The sequence below is a fragment of the Pteropus medius genome, unplaced genomic scaffold, assembly GCF_902729225.1.
Source record: "Pteropus medius unplaced genomic scaffold, Ma_sr-lr_union100, whole genome shotgun sequence".
Taxonomy (NCBI): Eukaryota; Metazoa; Chordata; class Mammalia; order Chiroptera; family Pteropodidae; genus Pteropus; species Pteropus medius.
The window spans coordinates 20,361,939-20,383,438 of NW_024342473.1; the positions used below are offsets into that span (position 1 = coordinate 20,361,939).

Sequence of the window (21,500 nt, forward strand, 5' to 3'; positions counted from 1 at the left end):
TAAAGAAAATGAGGAGCTAATAACAGTATGTCCTCCCTACCTGTATTGATTGGGAGTATTGACAAACTTTTAGAAACAGTGTGCTACCAGCATTAACAATTTCATTGCTCACTATTATAGATCAGAAACTCACATGTTGGTTCAAGGTCTAGAACCAAACACCAAATATGAATTTGCTGTTCGATTGCATGTGGATCAGCTTTCCAGTCCCTGGAGCCCTGTCGTTTACCATTCTACCCTTCCAGAAGGTAAAGAAAGCAGCTCCCTTGTGGGTTTTATCTAAATGTTTAAAAAATATATATGTCACTTTGAAGAGGCAACTACCCTGGTTTGCCACCTACCAGTTAATGGGTATATATTTGTTTCATTTCTTAGTGCCTCTTTAGGGGACACTAAATTTTTAAAAAATCAGGTATGCTGTTCAGGCCTGTGCCAAAATCATTTAAAATACAAATAAGTAAATAATGTATGTGTTAATGATGTTAGGAGCCCATATTAGAATGAATGTATACATGAGCTTGATGCCGTGCACAGGGCAGGGGATATGATACCTGATTGAGCACCAATTCTATAGTTTACCTATGGCTCTAGCTAAGATACTTCATGTCTCCAGACTTACATTTCCTTTTCTCTAGAACAAGAATGAAGAACTAGATGATCTAAGGACCTTATTTTAATTATTTTAATTAGAGAAGACAAAGAACATTTATTTCAGTGAGCAAGGGCTTTTTTTTTATGGTTTTGACAATATTCCACATGCAATGTGGTGCCCAAACCAGCTCTTTACACTTTTAGTGCATATTAAAAATAAGGTCAATTAAAATCCCAAGACTTCACTACCTTCACAGGTATACATTATTAGTGTAAATTCTGTCCTATAAACTCACTGATTCACAAGTTTTTGGAGAAAAACTAAATGTTTTTGGTCTCAGAAGTGTTTTCGTTTGTGGCTTCCTAGATCAGGTTGAATATATATTCTATAAATTTTAGTAAGAAATGTAGTTTATATTCAGTACTTAATGGGGTAAGACTCACTATCTCATAAGCAGGTGCTACTGGCGAAACTGTAAACCTATCTAGTAATCAGTTTGGCAAAATCATATCAAGAATCCTAAAAGTGCTTAAACCCTCTGACTTAGTCATTCCCCACCTAGGAATCTACAATGTTCTTTATATTTTTAAATGTTTTGAACATTATAAAAATGAAATTAGCTTTCAGAAAATGAAAAAAATAGTATTTTACTATTATGACTAATAATTGTAAAAGCTGTAATTTTGAGATGTTTTTATAGTGGTTCCTAGTTTTTCAAACTCTTTTCTATGCCTGTCAGTCTCTAGTAGCCATGGATTTGAGTGTTTATTATCATTTTATCCTAATAATACCATATTTTCTACGTGTGTACACAGCACCAGCAGGCCCACCAGTTGGAGTAAAAGTGACCTTGATAGAGGATGACACTGCTCTGGTTTCTTGGAAACCCCCTGATGGCCCAGAGACAGTTGTGACGCGCTATACTATCTTGTATGCATCAAGGAAGGCCTGGATTGCAGGAGAGTGGCAGGTCCTACATCGAGAAGGTAAATATGATCGTAAGTTATCAAAGAGGATGAAAAGTAAGATTATTAATGATAAAGAAACAATGGGAAAGAGGGACCTAGAGTTTGTTTTGAGTTTAAATTTGTGAAGTAACAAATTATTAAAGATTTTGGTTTTATTCCGAGAGTGTTGGGAAGTCATCGACATTTTAAGCATGAGCATATGATTTGCATTTCTCTGACTATTGTAAATAAAAGAGGTTTTTTTGAGGAGGAGTTGGGGGGTGAGTAAGAGTAATGCAAAGAGACTAGTAAGTAATTGTAATGGTCCAGGAAGGAAATGATAAACCTGGATTCAGGTAATGAGGATTGAGATGGAAAGGAGAGAATGGTTAAAAGATATTAAGGAGGTAAAATCTACAGGACTTGGTAGTTTAAGGAGGGTTGAGAGAGAATTAAGGGAGAGTTGTTATAGGTAATTACTAGACTTCTGGTGGTGGTGTGTTTTGCACTGGAGTAGCAAACATTAGAAGAGGACCTGATTTAAGGGAGAAGACCTTTGTACAGCTACTAAAATGGTCCATTTGCAAATAAATTGACCGATATGAATATTAGGGTACACTTAAGTATAGAGAAAAGCTAATTAGGGCTTAAGAACACTAAATTTAATTTTTTAACACTATTTAAAAAAAAATCATTATATCCTTTTGAAATGTTTGAATCCTTCATTTGGACAAGTCTTAATGCCAGTTTTTAGATGGGTCATCACATAAATAGTAAAATTTATTATTTTGGCACTTTTTAAATTCAGACATGCATGCTGGGAAAAGAACAGTTTGCCAAGCAATTAAAATCTTGAGGATTTCAAGAATAAAATTTATATTCTAAACACTTTACAGTTCAAGGCACTTCCACATACATTTTACTTTTTAAGAATATTTACCCAATTAAGAGAATAAACTTTAAAGACACTTACATGGATGTAATATACAGCTTTTTGTGCAATTGTAAAATAAACAAATGATAACTTTAACTAGAGTTTTGATAGTTGTATCATTTTTTCATTAATCAGGAGCCCCCCTAAGTAATGATTTCCTAGTCACTGAAGAGATATGAAAGTAATAAGTACTTGTCAGCAATATAATTTTATATTTGTATCAGTTAACTATTGCTTCCTAATAAACCACTCTAAAACTTAGCGACTGTACTTTCTCACAAGTCTGTGGGTCAGCAATTTGGACTGGGATCAGCTGGGCAGTTCTTCTGTTGGTTTTTCCCGAGGTCACTCATGAGGCTGTAAATCATCTCACTGTTTCAACAGAGGTACATGCTAAAATGGTTGAGCAGAAATGTGATATGAAATAATGCTTGTTGTGTAATTTCAAGGATCAGAAATTATAGCCTTTACACTTCTTGATATACAGTAAATCAGCACAAACTACTCAATTATTTTAAAATCTAAAAGATACTGTTAGAAATCATGCTTTCTTACAATTCTTGAACCCTGTTTCTCATAGCAAGAGTTTCCCAAAATCGTAAAGGTGCCCCTCTTCAAAAAAAAAAAAAAGTTCCATGACTAAATAAGTTTGAGAAACACTATATGCCATTTCCTCCTATTAGAGATTCATACTGGACATTAAAGTTCTTTACTAAAGGAATCCCTTTACTACAACATTTGCCAAATAAATTGGACTACTAATAGTAGGAACATAATTGATTTATTAAATGAATTCTTATTGAACGATTATATGTGACAGGCTCTTCCACAGGCATTGGAAATACCACAGTGAATAAAACAATATCCCTTCCCCATTGGACCTTATATCTCAGGTAACACACAAACAAATATATAAATATTCAAGTAGTGTCATAAGTGCTTTAAAGAAAACTACAAAAGGGGGAAAAGACAAAGTGTTGATGGGAGGTAGTAAAGTAAGTTCCATTGGAGGAAATGACATCTGAGCAGAGCCATGTGGATATGTGGGTGAAGTGCAAAGGCCTTGAGACAGAAGTGTGCGGGGTATGTTAGAGGAACAAGAAGGACAGAGGGGCTAGAGTGGATGGAAGAGCAGGCAGTAGGAAATGGGGGCAGAGGGAGTAACCAAGGGGAGATCGTGTAGGCCAGACTTTGTGGACCACAGATTTTATTCTAAGAGATAGACGATATTGGAGAGTTTTGATCAGATTTATATTTTAATAGGATTACTGTGGCAGTCACCTGAAAAATTGATTGTAAGGAGGTAAGAGTAGAAGTTAGGAGTCTAATACACAGGTGTCTACATGAGAATTAATGGTTTGAACAGGAGTGATAATGGAGAAGATAGTAAGAAACTATTAGAACATAAATTGAATGAACACTACTAGATTTGCTGTAGATCGATGTTGGATATAATAAAAAAGAGAAGCAAAGGTCTGATTTTGAACATGTTAAATGTGAGATGCCTAAGAGGTTGGATGGGAGGATTAAGTTCATGGGACGGGTGGTATAACTTAGAAGTCATCAGGGTGTAGATGATATTTAAGACTGTGAAAGTGAAAAAAAAATCACTTAGAGAGTGTGAATGGAAGATAGAAAGGGCCTGAGACTGCATTCTGGGGTGCTTCTCCAACCTGGAAATTTTACCTTTTGCTTTAACATTTTAAATAAATGCCCCTTTGGTAATAAAAAGATTATATTTTAATATAGGTTCAGCTGGCATTTATTGAGAATAATCTTGTAAAAACATTATGCTAGCTGTTCAATCAAATTACGCTGTTCAATTATGAAAATAAGAAAATATTGTCCTCCAGAAAAGGAAGAGCGGGATGTCAGAAGTGAGAAGACTTACTTTCATCGAATATGTACACTCGTGTCAGACACTTGCTAGGGGTAGTTTATTTAGTTTTTATAATCATTACATGAGGTGAGAATTATTGCACCCATGAGGAAAGCAAAGTTCCGTAATGTGCCCCAAGTCACAAATTACTTAGTTGGTAGCATGCCAGCATTTGATCAATGTTGATATAACACTGAGCCTATTACACTGTCTGGTTTGTGAAACTCCTACCAGTCTATCTAAAGATTCAGACACATATGAAAGGCAGTAGCCTGAAATAATCGCACTAGATTGAGACAGTATGCCAAGATCATGCAGGAATAGTCAGCTCACTTTAATATTTGGGAACTGCTTTGAATGTGCTCATAAGGGAACCAGAATGTTATAGTTGCCTTTTTTTTTTTTTTTGGTCTGAAAGAAGGGCAGCACACATGCATATGAACATACTCATATCTTCTGCTTCTAAAATTTAAATTAAATGGAAAGACCTTTAATTTCAGGTAGTGACTAGTATTTGCCAAGTACTTTTAACAATTAAATATATTCTGTGATAAAATGGAAACTCAGTTTGTCTATTTGTGAAGAAATTGAAATGTTCTTCCTTCCAGCTTATTGTTAACATGTCACAATACATCTTAGATTTTTAATTCACCTGCCTAAGAACATGGTAAGAGTGGAAAGACTTTTCCTGATTCTAAATAGGGGTCAGTTTGTTTATTTAACAGTTGTGTACTCAAGTAGCTCACACTCTCTTCAGGCCAAGTTGAAACCATAGAATATGAAAACAAGCTGCGTTTGGCTCCTCTCTTTGCCACTTGGTTCAGCTGCCTCACATCATGTGACCTACAGAAGTGGCCTCTGAATCGTGTCCTCAGCACTAAGATCACCCCACATTTCACTTGCATAATAAAACATACTCTTGCAAGTACACTAGAGTAGCCAGCTCTGGCCTCCTGTAAGCTATTGTAAACTCTTTGAGGCTATTCTATTGTGAGGATGCCCTGAATCAGGAAAAAAAAATGAAGTGAAATCGCAGTAGGAAAGGAAAGCTAGATTCCCCTGTGACTGTCTACCTACAAATGTGGTTTTGGAACAACTTTCTGATGAATTTTTATTACACTTGCTTTCTTAACATTAGGATTAGTTCCTAGGGTGGGAGCCCCTTTTGTAAGAAAAATACCTCAGTGCAGTGGCAGACCAAGAGCAAAAAGAGCCCCTCAAGAAACAGCGGTGCCCAAATAGGAATTCTTCTTAGCTAACAGTCATGCCAACAGAAGAAATACCTTTTAATTCCAAATGTCATGTATAAATTTAAATGAAGATTAATTTTGGAGAGAAGTAGATGCTAAGCAGATTGGTGGTGATAATTTTAATAGTTAATCTGAGGTCGAAGTCTTCAACACTCTGAGATTCCTATCTAACTTTGGCATTTTCTTTCCTGTTTACATTCAAGAAATCTTAGATCATTTTTAGGAGGGTGAAACTATTTTATACTTACAAAAATAATTGTGTTGTTTCTAATTTAAGAATTAAGGACAAGATCATTTATCACAGCGATTCCCATAGTAGTTTGAACATTTATTAAAAAAAAAGACTCTCCTATTGGATTTAAAAAATCTAATTATTGTTGAATCTGGGTTCATTATACCATTTTCTCTACCTGCTTTTGAAATATTCCATAATAAAATGTTTTTAATATTTTAAGTATCCATACCTATGTAAAGAGGAAAACATTATATTGTAAAAAACATATATATTAAAAAAAAAACACAAAAATATATGTTAGTCTTAAGAAATTCTCCTAAAACAAAATTATAGAGAATTATGTAGGGGAAGTGTGCATGGTATAATAAGTGAAAACTCTAGGATAGAGAAATGTACAGAATAAATATGTCCTTAATACAGGTACTGTGCAGACACACAGATACATCAAAATGTTAACAATGGGAGATTGTCATTTTATTTATATTTAGCTTTATTTTCCAAATGTTCTACAATGAACATATGCCACTTTTATAATCAGAAAAATATTTTTAAAATAAAGATCCATGATTATGTGATTGAAAGAATGAATGACAGGTAAAGGTTACTTAATTTTTAATTGATGTATTTATTCATAGGGGCAATAACCATGGCTTTGTTAGAAAACCTGGTGGCAGGAAATGTGTACATTGTCAAGATATCTGCATCCAACGAAGTGGGGGAAGGACCCTTTTCAAATTCTGTGGAGTTGGCAGTACTTCCAAAGGAAACTTCTGAATCAAACCAGAGGCCTAAGCGTTTAGATTCTGCTGATGCCAAAGGTCTGTATACTGTCACAGTCACTGATTTTTCTTAAGAAAGTACATATATATTTTCAGCTCCGCTGTACTTTATATCTGCTCCTACCATGGCCGTATCCCAAAACCTGCACTCAGTTCCTTGAATTTTTGTCAAGTTCCGATGCTGTGGAGCTACATGGCTCTTCTCTGCACTCCTGGAAGGAAACAAACTCACCTCAGAATTAACTGCAGTTTTCAGACCACTATGTCCCAGTCATCTCTCTTCCTGGCTGTGCAATCACTAAGACAGATGAGCCACACTGCCCTGAACTGATGGGAGTAGGCTTCCTGGGAGGTTTCATGGGCATAAACAGCAGTGATGGTTGTGGTGTTCAAGCTCAGAAGAGCATGGTTTTCATTAAGTTTCCACCACAGAAAAGCAGCCTTTCCAGAGAGAAAGTTGTTTCTCTTCAAAAAAGCAATTGAAAAAAATATTTCTTTAAAGAGCTACTCTCACTCCACTCAAGGCAACTGTCCTGTTCTGAAGGAAGCTGGGGCCTCCTGTGGTGCAGGACTAGACACCTCCTTTTCCTCCTCTCTGAGGAAGTGGGCGCGTGTGTGTTGGGGGCGGCGCTGGGGGCTGGGTGGTGGGAGGATGGCAAACAACTTTAAATGGAGGAAATGCTAGCAGAACTCAGGACAGAATTAAGGGCTCATTGCTCCTAAGAGGATAGTCATTCACTGCTCCGTGTGTGGGGGGAGGGCGGGGGAAGGAGAGAATGAGAATGAATGAATGAGAAGGACACACACAGCCAGAGAAAGAGAAAGAAAAAAAGGACAGAGCAGTCAGATTTAAGTACAGGAAGCGAGTAGCCACAGCAGCTACCATATCAACCGGGAAAACAGAACAAGACTCATATTCGCAACTCAGATACCTGGCTACTCAACGTGTCTAGGGACCAGCTGCATGAGTATCACTCAAGAGCTGGTAAGACATGCAGAATCACCACCCGACTCCAGACCTGGTGAATCAGAATCTGCATTTTAGTATATCCCCTAGTGAGTCATATATGCACAGAAGTGTTTGAGAAGCACTGAGTACAGCTCTGCTTTTAAAGTAACATGACATGAAAACTATCCTTTGATTCATCAAGGAACAATTTGTGCCTTGTGCCTCTTAGCATTATAAATTATGAACTGATGTTCACATTTGATATAATAATGTGATATCTAGAACTCATATTTAGAATCCACTATGGGAAGATAAACTGATCTTTGAGATCACTGGTAACTATGTAATATGTGTCTTTTGTGCTTAGATACAGATACTGTCAAAAGTTTTCCTATGAGAAGAAGAATAATTATAGAAAAGCGAATATCTGTCAGAATTATGATAAATGGAATCATTGATTTTTTTATTGATTCTGAGTAAATTTGTTTCCCCTTCTAGTTTATTCAGGATATTACCATCTGGACCAAAAATCAATGACTGGCATTGCTGTAGGCGTTGGCATAGCCTTGACTTGCATCCTCATCTGTGTTCTCATCTTGATATGCCGAAGTAAAGCCAGGTGTGTTTCCATTGCTAGAGATGTTGAGATGGTTAAAAAATCATTTAAATTACAGTAACCACAAGAAGTAAATTGAAACCAAGTGCCTTTTGGAGTAACTGGGATTTTCCATTTTAAAATAAATGTATTACTTTAGTTCTTACAACTATAGAGATGCACTTACTTTGGAAAGATTATTTTCTTGCCATTTGAAAAATTTACTGTGCCAATAAAATATTGTTAAATGAAGACCTAGTTTCTTCATTTCCTTAGTATTATGAGAAACACAAAGTATATCCTTCATTTTAAAAAACATGACAATCTGATGTTTTTGCTGATTGAGAGGATTCCTTACTGTCTGGAACATTTTCCTATTTGACTAACCTGAAATGCCTGAGCCACCGAGAACTCCACCCACACCACCACAGGACATATGGTTGGGATTCTCAGGACACGGATTAAAACAAATGTAATAACAAGGGATTGATTCTCTATAAACTCTGTCGGGCAGTCTTATCTCTAGTTTGACTTCAGCTAAATTTTCAGCATTCAGTGAATTGTCTATAACTAACCTTTTGTATACTTTGGCTTTTGCTTTATTTTCTTAAGGTTTTTTTTTTCTTTTAATTAAATAAAGCAAAGTCAAATACATACCATTTTTAGGTAATGTGTATCAATGGAATCCATCCATTAGTTTAGGTTGTTCAGAGTTTACCCTATATGTGTTTGGTACTTGTGCATAGAAACATACTCAGAAAACATGTGAATGAAGAGTTAGTTCTAACACCTTTTTTTTGTATATTGAACTGGCTCAGTTTTACTGTCCAAGTTCCTCACTTTAAGAATTTTTTATAAAATCTTTATGCACAGTATTGTAGCAATGCCTCAATCTTGCAGAAGTGCGACTGTAAATTTGCAATCGTTAATTGGCAAGTGAATTGTGATGTTAGTGTGACAATCTGCAGACCTGAAGGAGAACATGTAAATTAAAAATTAAGAATTTATGCACAAATTATAAGTAATCCACAATCATGAAAAATAGTACTTTGTAAATATTAAGGTTCTTATTAAAGATTTGTAAAAAGTAACTATATAAGCAGATTTTGAGGCAAAAAGAAATAAATAAGCTGCTTCAAATCATAAACATTTTCAATAGTGAGTGGGAGTTGAAATCTAATACTCAATTTCTAAAGATATTTGAGAAGCAAGCATTAAAGAACTCCTTTGTATGCAAGTTGTGATTATAGGCCAAATTTGGTACCTTTGCCTGTATATTTTATGAAATTAGATTTCCGTTTCTTGCAACATTTCAGGAGATCATCTGCTTCCAAGATGGTACAGAATGAAACTCAACCATTATCACATACCAGTGCCTCCCTAGCCCGTGGAAATGAGGTAGGAAAGAACCTGGAAGGGGCTGTAGAAAATGAAGACTCCTTAACGCCAATGATGATGCCCAGCAGTTTCATCGATGCAAAGGTACTCTAAGCTGCAAGACCTTTTTGCTGTGTAATTCTTCCCTCCATTCATTGTCCCTTTATATATAAAATTCACTTACCAAAAATCGTATGTCAAATATATTATATCCATACTCCACTTAATGAAATGTACAACAGTTCCACCAAGATCTTTCCTTACATAAAATATTTGGGAAGAAGAAGATAGGGATAGATAAAAGATAAAAGAATAAAAGATGAAAGAGTTATAGAAAAAAAGAGAATGTAGCATATGTTCAATTAGGTGGGACTATATGGAGTTCACCTGTCTTAAATAAGGATACCCAGGTCATTAATCTATATTTATGATAGATTGAATCGCCATGTCTTTACTGGGTGAACTATTTTTCATTAATCTATTTTACATTTAGTTTGGCTGATTTTTTTGAACTGACACTAAGAACATGCCAGGTATGAATGTCATTTTTAAAAATATGGAGCATCTCAATAGATGTCTCAAGATCTTTCTCTTTATGGCCAGAGGAAGATAGATATAGTGAAGAAAGTCATTGGGGGATATTGCCTCATGTCCTTTCCACTATATATAATAATAGTACAGTGATAAGCATTATGAACACAACTGAAAATTATTTTTAGTCACAGTGCAACATTTGATAGTGTGTTTTATTATAATAGCTCTCGTAACCAATGCGCTACAAATCAGGTACCAGTAAACTGCAGCCAAGCCCTGGCCAGCCCATGGCCTTTTTTTGTATGGTCATCCCCTGAGCTAAGAATGTTTTTTATACTTTTAAAGGGTGGTTTGAAAAAAAAAGGAGAAATGCTACAGGGGCCATGTGTAGCCTGCAGGGCCTAAAATATTTACTATCTGGCTCTTTACAGAAAAAGTTTGCCAAATTCTATAAATTATTTTTACCCAACCCTTCTCTAAAATTTAGAAAAATAAAAATATAACAAAATTTCAGCCAATTTTGATATTAAATAGTATACAATTATGTTTAACAAATGCAATCTACTTGTTTATAGCACAGTGCTATAGACTATCTATATTATGGGTAAATAGTAATGAATTGATTGCTTTGTACTCCCGATATCTTTTTTTGTTTGCAACTTAATTCAGCTTTTATTTGCTGATACAAATGTAAGCCATTCAACTTATTTCAAATTAATCTAGAATATTTTTAAATAAGCATAAAAAGCACTAAAATACACTGTCGTTCTGTTATTACTAACTTGGACCTAGGCGTGAGAAAGGATTGGGGAGAAGCAGAGTGGGGAGGAAGACAAGGAGAAAAAGAGAGAGAACCCAGAGTGAAAGGAGGCAGAGCCAAATGGAGGCCTGTTGTAAAGCCAAGAAGCCATTTGGGAGGACAGATCAGATCTCTACATCCACATGGGTTAGCCTAAGAGTTGATGCCCCATCTGTTGCCACAACTGCTTTAAAATTTTTTAAACATGTGGAAATGTTAAAACAATAGCATAATGAATGTATAGATAATTGTCAATATCTTGTCATACTTCTATATCTCCATATATTGTTTGCTGAACCATGTGAAAATAAGTTTTGAAGTTATTATACTTCACCCCAAATACTTTAGTATATATCGCTCTCTTAAAGATAAATCTATTATATCTTTTTGATCAGCAGCAACTACCCTGAATTTGTTGTATGCTGCTTGTATAAAAAAAAAGTAACGTCTGCGATTCTTTCTTCCTTTTAACATTTAAAAATTTTGTGTACGACTTGTGATAAACTGAAATCTATAATATTTACATTTTCCCCTTTTCTTTCTCCAGGGAGGAACTGACTTGATAATTAATAGTTATGGTCCTATAATTAAAAATCACTCTAAGAAAAAATGGCGTTTTTTCCAAGATTCTAAGAAGATAAAAGTTGAGCAGGTAACCTACCTAAATGAGAAAAAATCTTCGGCAACCCAAAGTATTTTGAAATGGTAACTAAAAAGAAAGGAAGATGTAAATGAATGCTTCATTATTAATTTTCGTGTTCTTTCTGGATGTTGTTTTATTAATTTGGGGCATGACTCTACAGAAAGCCATGGGGAATGATCACTGAAATGACAATTAGAATAGTAATTAGAGCTGTGGTTTTGGTGGGGAGTGGAAGGCAATGGAGAAAGAAATGGGGCAGGAGCATGCATTGCCCCATCATAGAGGAAGGCTTTGACTCGTTACTTACCCCAGTAACTCTGAGATGCTCCCAGTCCTCAGTGGGGAACCACTGACCTAGACAGTCCCTTTATGATATTGACCTTTCACCCATTACTTGAACAGTTTGCTATCTCAGAATATATAGAATACATAAAACCAGATTTATTATTTTTCAGGAGCATGCTATCATCACTGACAGTGTTTTATGTATTTTTGCCCAGCCTCAAAGAAGATTTACTCAATCGGTCTGCTTTTACCAGCCAGGCACAACTGTGTTAACTAGTGATGAAGACTCCCCCAGCTCCCCAGGTCAGACAACAAGCTTCCCAAGACCCTTTGGCGTTGCAGCCGATACTGAGCATTCGGCGAATAGCGAAGGCAGCCACGAGACTGGGGATTCTGGAAGGTTCTCCCACGAGTCCAATGATGAGATACATCTGTCTTCAGTGATAAGTACCACACCTCTTACTTCTGATTCCTTCACTGTCAGTGATTCCGGTGGGGATCCCTCAACGAGGAAGTGTGAAGACCCTGCAGTGCCATCAGATGCTGAGCAAACTTCCTCTTCAGTTCTGCAGCCACCTTCTGCCATTCTAAGCTTTGATAAAAATGATTTTCCAATCTAGACAGCTATGTTCAGGTATTCTCACCTTTAATTCTGTTCGAAGGACAATGAACAGGGAGCCAAAGCCTTTGTGAAAATCTTGATGTCTTATTGGGTATTTCAGCCTTTTTTTGAATGTGGTATTTTTTTTTAATTTTTAAACTCGTGTATTTTGAATGTTTGATTGTCAGCAATGTGAAAAGACAGTCAAGATATTTGACTGGAATATGAAACTATATCACTGGAGCAAAGGGAAGGCTTTTGAAAGCCCCTTTGCTAACTATCTACCTCAGTTTGCCAGATGGCAAACTCAGAAGACAACTTTGTTACCTCGTTTGTTGTGATAGTTTTATCTCAGCTACATAACCAATGATACTTCCTAGTAGCTTTTTGTTTTCATTGATGTATGTGTAATGTGTGTGATCAAAGGAGTCATATAGGTAGATGAGTAAGAATGTTTATCTGAAGCTCTGATTTTTTTTAAAAAAACTATAACATCTGCATGATTTGTATAATTTAACACTACCTCTGGCTGTGAGGACTAACAAGAGAAAAAGTGGGGCTGTCGATTTTAGCGAATGACCAAGACAAAAAGTGTGTCTCTTGAGAATAGAACTATTTGGTAACATTTAGAGAATACCGTTGCTTCAAGGGCCTTTATGTTTTGGGCGTTAAAGTCTGAGTGCTTTATCTGCTGTTTCCCAAACCTCAGCCTGCCTAGAGCTGTGCCTTTATTACCTTCCCATTTGCCTGACAGTTAGCCAAAGGCTGCACTGTCTAGTTTGCAAAGCATCCTCAACATTTCCAGAATTAGTTGCAAAACTCCATGTGGGAAACAGATTTTTAAAGAGCATAGGTTAGGATTTTGTTTTGTTTTTAATCCCAGCTTGGCTTAAAGGGGTAAAGAAATTTCATAAAATATTAAGATTGGAGATAAATTTAACAGTAGACAGTAAAATGAACGTGAGGTTATCATGGTAACAGTGCCTTCCATTATATATTATGAAATTCTTTGCCTTATATCTTTTTAATATTCATGATGTTGTTAAGGACAGGAGTACAGAAAGTTGCCTTAAGAGTGTCTTGGATTTTATCACTAACTATTTTGATGTACAGTATCTTATCAAAGCATTTTAGTTTGTTATCCTGCAGATTTTGTTTAGGGATGAGTATTCAGAGTTCTCCCATCTCGCTTGTATTTTCTTGAATTCTTAAGAGAATTTGGTACTCTTTAATTTTCCTTCAGTGTCAATGCTGTGAAGGAGGAATGCTAACTCCAGGAGTGAGTTAATCCTCTTGCTGGTTCGAAATCAGCAAACTGTTTACTCAGCCACACAGAATAGGCCTTCTCAGTCATGAGAGTTACCTACTAGGTGTCCGGCAGTGGGAAAGGATAAAAAATTAAACACGAGGTGTAGAGAGGGGGCCCTATTTCCTTTTAAAAGTATTGTTTCAAATTATCTGGAAACAACTTTGAGCCTTACTTTAAAAGGAACCTAAATTGTTTTCCCCTTGAAACTTTTGGTTTATAGAGGGAAGTTATGTTAAATGGCGTTATAAAATCAAAAGAACATTACTGATAATAGTCCCCCTCTCGTATCTCCTATCCCAATGTCTGATGATACAACATTTTTGATTGTTTTTTAATCTGTATTTTTGTGCCAAACTGGATATGTTCAGAAGCAGACCAACATTAAGTGCTAGCAGCCACTTGTGGACAAAATTCAAAGTCCCCATTTAATTATCTAAGTATGGGCTTCACAACAAAACAAAAAAAGCAGAGCTTTAGGTGAACAATCTGAGGCAAGGAAAAATGCTGCTCCTGCCTTTATAGCTCCTGTTTTATACTACCTCCTTTTAAAGTTATTCTAGTGTTATTTTTTTTCCTGTACTCAGGGAATATTTTGTTACTTTTGAGCTGCCTCATGGAAGCATGAGCAAATTGACAGGGTATGGCGTTTTTTGGTTTGTAAGTAGAAGTATGTGGGGCCTACTTTTATCAGTATCTAAATTTAAGGAATATAATGAGTTCATTTATTTTTTTAACTTTCATTAAAAGGCAAACAAAACCTAAAGCTGAAACATCATCTGTCATGGTTATGGAAGGCACGTCTAGGACTGTATAAATTTGAATCATTTTTAAAGCCTAGAAAGATGATCTGAAGTCTATGAGGAAAGTATTTTGTTTGTTTTTTGATGAATAGGCCCATAGTTATTGTAGATCTTTAGGCTATAACTATTTGCTAATTATTTACCAGTACATTTTTTACTTTTTCACCTTTTCATTTTGTTCTTATACACATTTTTTCATAATCTGTTACCAAAGAATTTTCAGTAGAAAATGAAAATTTGACTCTAATTTCCCTCCAGACTGAATTAACTAGAAACATCTATAGGTAATAAAGTTTATACACGTAGTTACTAACCCAAAATAATAGGGTTTATATTGATTGTTGTAGTTAAATAGACTAGTAATTTTAACTACCTTATTGTTACCAGAGCATTTAAAATAAGTTCTTTACCAGCAGAACATTCCAAAGAATTTCAAGTGTAATTTTTTTTTCTTCAGCAAGTAAATCCTCAACTATACAGTATTAGAGTAAAATATTTTTACATTGTTGAAACTACTTGTTGGAGAGAAAAAAAATCTTTCACCAAAGATAAATCTTTTGGTCTCATTGAATAAGATATTTAGCGTACTGCAAAGACTTCTTTTTACTTGGCCAAAGCTAGCTTCTTTGAAACTTTAGGTATGAAATAGTAACTAAAATGTGCAGGTTTCACTTCTCTCTCATAGTGATGTTACTTTATGGTATTTCACTCCAAAGGGACTAATATGCAAATGGTAACTATTTTCTTTTCCAAAGACTTATTTGCTATAAGTACTGATACATGCATGTCATTTTTATGCCAAATATTACAAGATACTGCTCATCAGTATTTTCGTACCAAAGACCATTAAAATATATAGATTAGCCTGTAAGTAAGTAAAGATGAGCAGATTTGAAATACATTTATTTAGAAGCTGATAGGGAATCTAGCTTGAGTAGCAAAAGATATCAAAGGGCTAAGTTTACATATAAAAAGCAATACAGTTATACTGGTATTTATCAGTGTTTTTATTCAAGTACTTTTTGTCAGCAATTTAAAAAAAGAAAAACCAAAGATATTTAAGATTACCTCCACATATAGGCAAATTTAGTTGTACATTAAACTATTGTTTCTTGTTTTTATGTCAAACAAACACGTCTCTCCAGAACCCATCTGTATACAAGTAGCATACATAGGGACTTTCCATTAAATCTGCTGATTCAGCCACAGGATGTTTTTGCCAAATGATGTGATATTTTCCTAAGCACCTTGAGTGTGAGATGTCAACAGAAATATCAGCAGGCTTTCTCATTGCAGAGTATTATGGCAATCTCTAAACTAACCTATGCAGTCTTCCTCCTGCTCAAAGCATTACCTGGTTAACTCAGAAGGCTTGAGGGCAGTCCCTTAGTAGTAGGGATGTTCTCATCTCTGCAGAGCACTCAGACATCACAGGCAAACAAATCATATCACTGTTTGAGTGAGCTATATATACTCTGATAGATGTGCTCTTTAAAGTTGTCCATAAATTGAAATATTTTAATTACATTAAGGGAGCCTGGTATTTCAAACTTTAGTGGATGGAACAAAAATCTTTTTTTTATGAAATCTGAGGTTTTTTATTTTGATTAGCCTAAAATTAAGACTATAGCTTTATCCACTAAGTGGCTTTAAAAAATGAACTTTGGCACACCAGGGAAATTAGATCCTCAGTGAAATGCCTTTTATTTGCCTTTGCTTCAGATACAAGCAGTGCCAAAATTGGGAACAATGACAGTGATTTACATTAGTTTGTCTTGGCTTTGTTAAGGACTTCTGCCAGAAATTTGCTCATATTGATGACTCAGGGTCATTGTTCAAGTCCATATGAAGACACCTTTGTAAACAATTCAGTGTCACAAAAATAAAATTGAGAGCTTTTTTTTTTAAATGTAAGAATATCCAGATGTGGCTCCACGTTAGCAGTGGCTATAGTGATTTACATATATGTTTATATTTCATTGAATGTAAATTTTGAATACTGAATGTAAAAAAAAATTCCAACTATATTGAAAGAGCCATGATCTTTTAAGTCTGTATTTTGTAGACTTCATTTCTGACAGTTTGCCACATGGGTCTCTGGTCAAATTGCTTTGATTTAATTAATAGTCAAAATAATTTTTGTGGCCTGTGAGCAGAATAGAGGGTTCTGGAGATCACCATACACAACCAGTTGATTGTGAATTTCATTGATATTTAGAAGAACATATACATAGACTTCTGTGTTAAATTGTTTTATGCTCAGGATATAAGATCACAGGCTAATGCAATGTATATGTTTGCAGGCTTTAATCTTCCCAGGCAGTTTCCCGTTTTAAGCGTTGAAGGTGTTTGAGATTTACATGACAGTCTTGCATTTTTACCAGACAGATACTGTATTATTTTTTATTACTGTTGTAACAAATTACCACAAACTTAGTGGTGTTAAAACAATACAAATTTATTATCTTCCAGTAATACAGGCCTGCAGTCTGATAGGTCTCACTGGGACAGAATCAAGGCCTGTTTCCTTGTCTTTTCTGGCTTTTAGAGGCTACAGACCCACATCCTTCTCCCTCCATCCTCAAAGCCAACAATGTAGCATCTCTCTGACCCTGCTTCCATTATCATATATATCTCTTTTCTGACCCCAACCAGGAAAGGTTCCTCAGTTTTAAGGACTCGTGATTAGATTGACCTCACCTGGATAAACCAAGATAATCTCTTCTCAAAATCCTTAATTTCATCATATCTGCAAAGTCCCTTTTGTCATGTGTGGTAACATATTTAGAGTCCAGGCATTTGAACGTGGACTTCTGTAGGTGGCCATTATTTTCTCTACTACAGATTTATTATTTCTTGAGAATTCTGATTCCCTTAAACTGTCTATAGCATTACAGAAATTAGAAGTCTGAAGTCATGTGCTCCTGGGCATGTTCAGAATTTCAAAACTATGAAAACCTATCATATGTACACATTAAACTTTCTAAATCACTTGTAAAAACAGTTCAGCTTTAAACTTTTTGAATATATGTTTCATAAAGTAACATCTCAGTCCTGTGTGTTTAACAGAAATTTTCCTGAATATTTGGCTCTAATTTAATGGAATTTCATGAGAAATTTTTGAAAACTGTTATTATAGTTGAACTTTCTCTTTTTCTCTTTCTCGAGACTTTCACAGGGACTCAGAGTAGATAAACAGGACCATGATCGAATTCATTCTTCATTTTCTTCTAAAAGCTTATTTGTAACCAGCAACCTTTCTGCCTTTTAAATCCAATATTTTGTCTAGCTTCACCAGCTCCTGACTCTTTGGTTTTCCGTTTGATAACCCACCAACTTTCAGCAAGAGCTTCTACTTACCTTGTCAGCATAAATAACTCCTAGGAGATTTTATCTTTCTTGCCATTCTTCTTCTTTGATTCCAATTGTCCCTTTCCCTGGAAAGTTACAGAGTCCATAGCTCTAGTTTGTTCTAATTCCTAGATCATTGCAAGTCAAGTCTTTCAGTTTGGAAGGATAGTTTCTAATTCTACTCTAATTTTCAGCATTTCTTCAACTTAAGAGATAAAGCACCTCCACTATGAGGTAGAGACCATGATGATATTCTGAGTAAGGATAAGAATGCTGATTGTTTTTCAGCTGCTTCTGACTATAATTTCTAGGGAAAAATAATGCAGTTTACTAAACAAATACAATGTGCCCAGAATGTGTTTCATCCCTCTAAACTGCTACATTTTGCAAAGCAAATATTATTCCCATTTTAGAGATCAGGAAACTGAGGCTTAAACATGTCTAACTTGGGCAAAGATCACAGTAAGTGGTTTAGCCAAGATATAAACCCAAGTTGGTTCCAACTCCCAAGTTTATAGTATTCCTAATAAAATGCATTTTCTCAGCCAAGAAATGATATTTAATTACCCAGGCTCTTAGTATCAACACAACCTGTCCATGTAGTAATAGCCAGCCAACAAAGAGAAGTCTGTCTTATTTATAACCATCTATTCACATGAGGTATTTTGGACGCTGAGTTGTAACTCACCTTCGTCATCTCCTAACCTCCTTCTTTCCTCCTTTAAAATCTCCAATTTCTCTTATCCAAAATTAAGCTGAAAACTGATGCTTGTGCCTCGAGTTGCATGAGAAATAAGGTAGGCATGGTTTCTGGAGTCCTTATCTATTCAAGCATTTCCTTATTAGACTATATGTTCAGAACTGAATTTTATCTTTTGTAATTTTTCCACAGTCCCCGTATCTAAATAAGAATTTATTAACTGGAGAAAGCCAGGTGTATAACCAGTCATACTTCTTTGCTAGATCTGAAGAGTCAACAGTTTTTATGAATGCAACCTAATTAATTATTTCACACTAATTTAGGAGGAAGCAAAGTTGAGGGAGAATCATAAAGTAGAAGAGTGTAGCATGAGTCATTGGAGCACCTAAATTCTAGTCTTTGACCATTTTGAGACCTTTTTGGGACAAGAGTTCTTAACCTATTTTTGTTCCTCTCTATCCATGAAATAAAGATAATTTTTTTGTCTGCAGAATGAAGCAGTAGTACTTCGAAAACTCAAAAGAAAACTCAAGTATAAATAATTATAATCCCAAAATAATTTTTGTGAGGCTGTGAAACATACCTTAACTGATTTTTTTTTTTTTGGTTCATGGGTCAGCCTTTCCATTTACATTTTGCCCATGCTAAAATGAAAAATGTTTGTGTTTCCTGTACATGCACCCAAAAAAACTAACAGAAGAAAGGGTTGGTAAAAGGTATAGAATGAAATTTAAAAACTTATCTGTAATGTAGGTAAATCTATAAGAGGAAATGGAGATTTACAGTACTTTTGGGAGTGCTTTACAGGAAATCATTTTTCACCAAGTTAAATCTTTCATTTAAAAAATATCTTGGCTTTTAAAGATTTAAGGAAATAGTCAGATATCCCGAGAGGGGTAGATAGGTAAGGAGAATGTGCATTTTTAGGATTCTTCTCTAACAGATCTATTTTTTTCAAGATTATGGAACATTTTAACATTTCTTTAAACTATTTGGAATAAATTTTATATAGGGCAACACCTATTGGCACCTATTCTAATTTACTCAAGTCTACCTTTAAGGCTTACTGGGAAGAATTATATGATTATCTTTTTTCAGAGAAAAGAAATATTTTCCCTAGCTTTTCTTTGCACCATCCAGAATCACTCTTAGTATAACCCATGAGATTCTGAACACTTTTGCAGATTTATTCAAGCTATATCTTGTTAAGTAGTTCATGGTATTAGACACAGTCTTAACTTATAAACTTTATCTTTAAAAATTTATGTTACAGAAGTTTATTTTTCTACAAAACTGTCGTTAAAAACACCAACAAAAATATTTAAAATTTTGGCTAAAACATTCTTCCTCCTGTTTTTACAATCTGTACATCTATTTTTTTTGCAAATGAAAATGATTACTGATGATTATTAACTTGAGCCTGTTGCAGGAATTGCAAAGCCTGAATATATACATACATTGCCTTAGCCTATCAGTAGAATAGATGATATATATTAAGTTTGTCTGTTTGTTGCTGTTGTTGGACAAAATTTCATGTCTTTGTATGCATGATTTTTTTTCCTATTTTTTTTCAAAGATGTGAATTAGATGAAAGCGTGGGAGCCAGTTATATTATTTCATATTATGGGTGTTCTGGATCCTTTTGCTCTATATACCATATTCTTGTAAGGGCAGCATTTGCAGACTTGCTAATGGACTCTAGAGCTGAGCTATTTTAATTTTATACTTGACTCAGGGGATCAGCTCTGTGAACTCCATTGCATGAAGAAAGCTAATGTTTGCCTTGATTTTGAATGTACCTTTTTAATGTCTTCTTAAAACATTTCTTGTTTAATAATGTGGGTTTTTTTCCTTTTTCTAGCTTCATGGTAAATATTGCCTAGTATTTTTCCCCTCCCCAGGGTAGTTTATATACTATCCTACAGGTCATGCCAAAAATGAATAAAAATTTAAATGCCAAAATGTTTATGAAACTGCTGTCTAAATACTGATTGATTGCACAGTTTAAATAAAATTTTCCTTAGTTAAAAAAGAAAAAACCCTTGTTTTCTTTTACTCTTCAGTTTTCTTTTGGGGAATGGAAAATGAAAACTTTCAATGTATAGAATGATGGCTTTTATATCCTAGGATGGGATGATTATAGAGTCTACTCCAAGCAGTAGGAATAGAGCCTGTTTAAGCTATATAAGAATTATTTCATCTGGCATTTACTGAATAGCAGCAAGGAAATAATCATTTTCCTATTCCAGTACATGGTTGCTTACCTTGAACTAAATAGTAGGTAGCATAAAAGTTATGGACTCATCCAGATAGACACAGTTCTAATTGAGGTAAGAATTTTTGTTTTTTAAATATTATTAAAAAATGGTCAAGAGAATATTGAAAACCTTCCCACTAAAAAAAAAATTAGAAATAATAGATAAAATATAACTTAAACAAGCTTGTTAAGATAACTATTAAAAAAAAAAACCTCCTAATTTAGGAAATGAAAGGGGAATTGAAAAACAGAACAGTAACTTCTTGAAATGACATTGTGCTGACTGTGAAGAATATAAAAGAATTAAAATGTAAGAGAATAAGAAACTATATATTTTTTAAAAGAACAAGTATATTGGAAAAAGAAATTAATACAATTTTCAGAAATAAAAAAATGCATTTTTGAAAATCTGTTAAATCACAGATCAAGTACACTGAAGGAATATTCTAAAACTGGAATTTAGATATAAGAACATTATTCAGGATAACTTGGCACAGAGAAATAAACAAAATATAAATAAGGTAAACAGAGAAGATTCAAAATACATGACAGCCATTCTTAAATGAAAGACTAAAGAAAGTGAAGGATAAGCAATATTCAAAGAGAAAATGACTAATTTATGAAATCCTCAGATTCAGGAAGCACAAACTTCAATCTATAAATACACAAATAAGTCCATACCAA

General features: G+C 34.7%; 1 protein-coding gene across 4 annotated transcripts in view; it reads left to right on the forward strand.

Moving 5' to 3' along the window:
- PRTG (protogenin) overlaps positions 1 to 20,598 on the forward strand; it is a 112,584-nt gene extending 91,986 nt beyond the window's left edge. For 2 of the 4 annotated variants that reach the window (XM_039865519.1, XM_039865522.1), the window contains exons 14-20: positions 121 to 248; positions 1,408 to 1,578; positions 6,473 to 6,655; positions 8,064 to 8,184; positions 9,477 to 9,642; positions 11,418 to 11,522; positions 11,969 to 20,598. In XM_039865519.1, coding sequence (XP_039721453.1) covers positions 121 to 248; positions 1,408 to 1,578; positions 6,473 to 6,655; positions 8,064 to 8,184; positions 9,477 to 9,642; positions 11,418 to 11,522; positions 11,969 to 12,418 — 1,324 coding nt within the window. In that variant the 3' untranslated portion in view covers positions 12,419 to 20,598. The remainder of the gene's footprint in view (positions 1 to 120; positions 249 to 1,407; positions 1,579 to 6,472; positions 6,656 to 8,063; positions 8,185 to 9,476; positions 9,643 to 11,417; positions 11,523 to 11,968) is intronic. The other 2 variants (XM_039865520.1, XM_039865521.1) reach the window with 2 other exon arrangements.
- Positions 20,599 to 21,500: the final 902 nt, after the last annotated feature.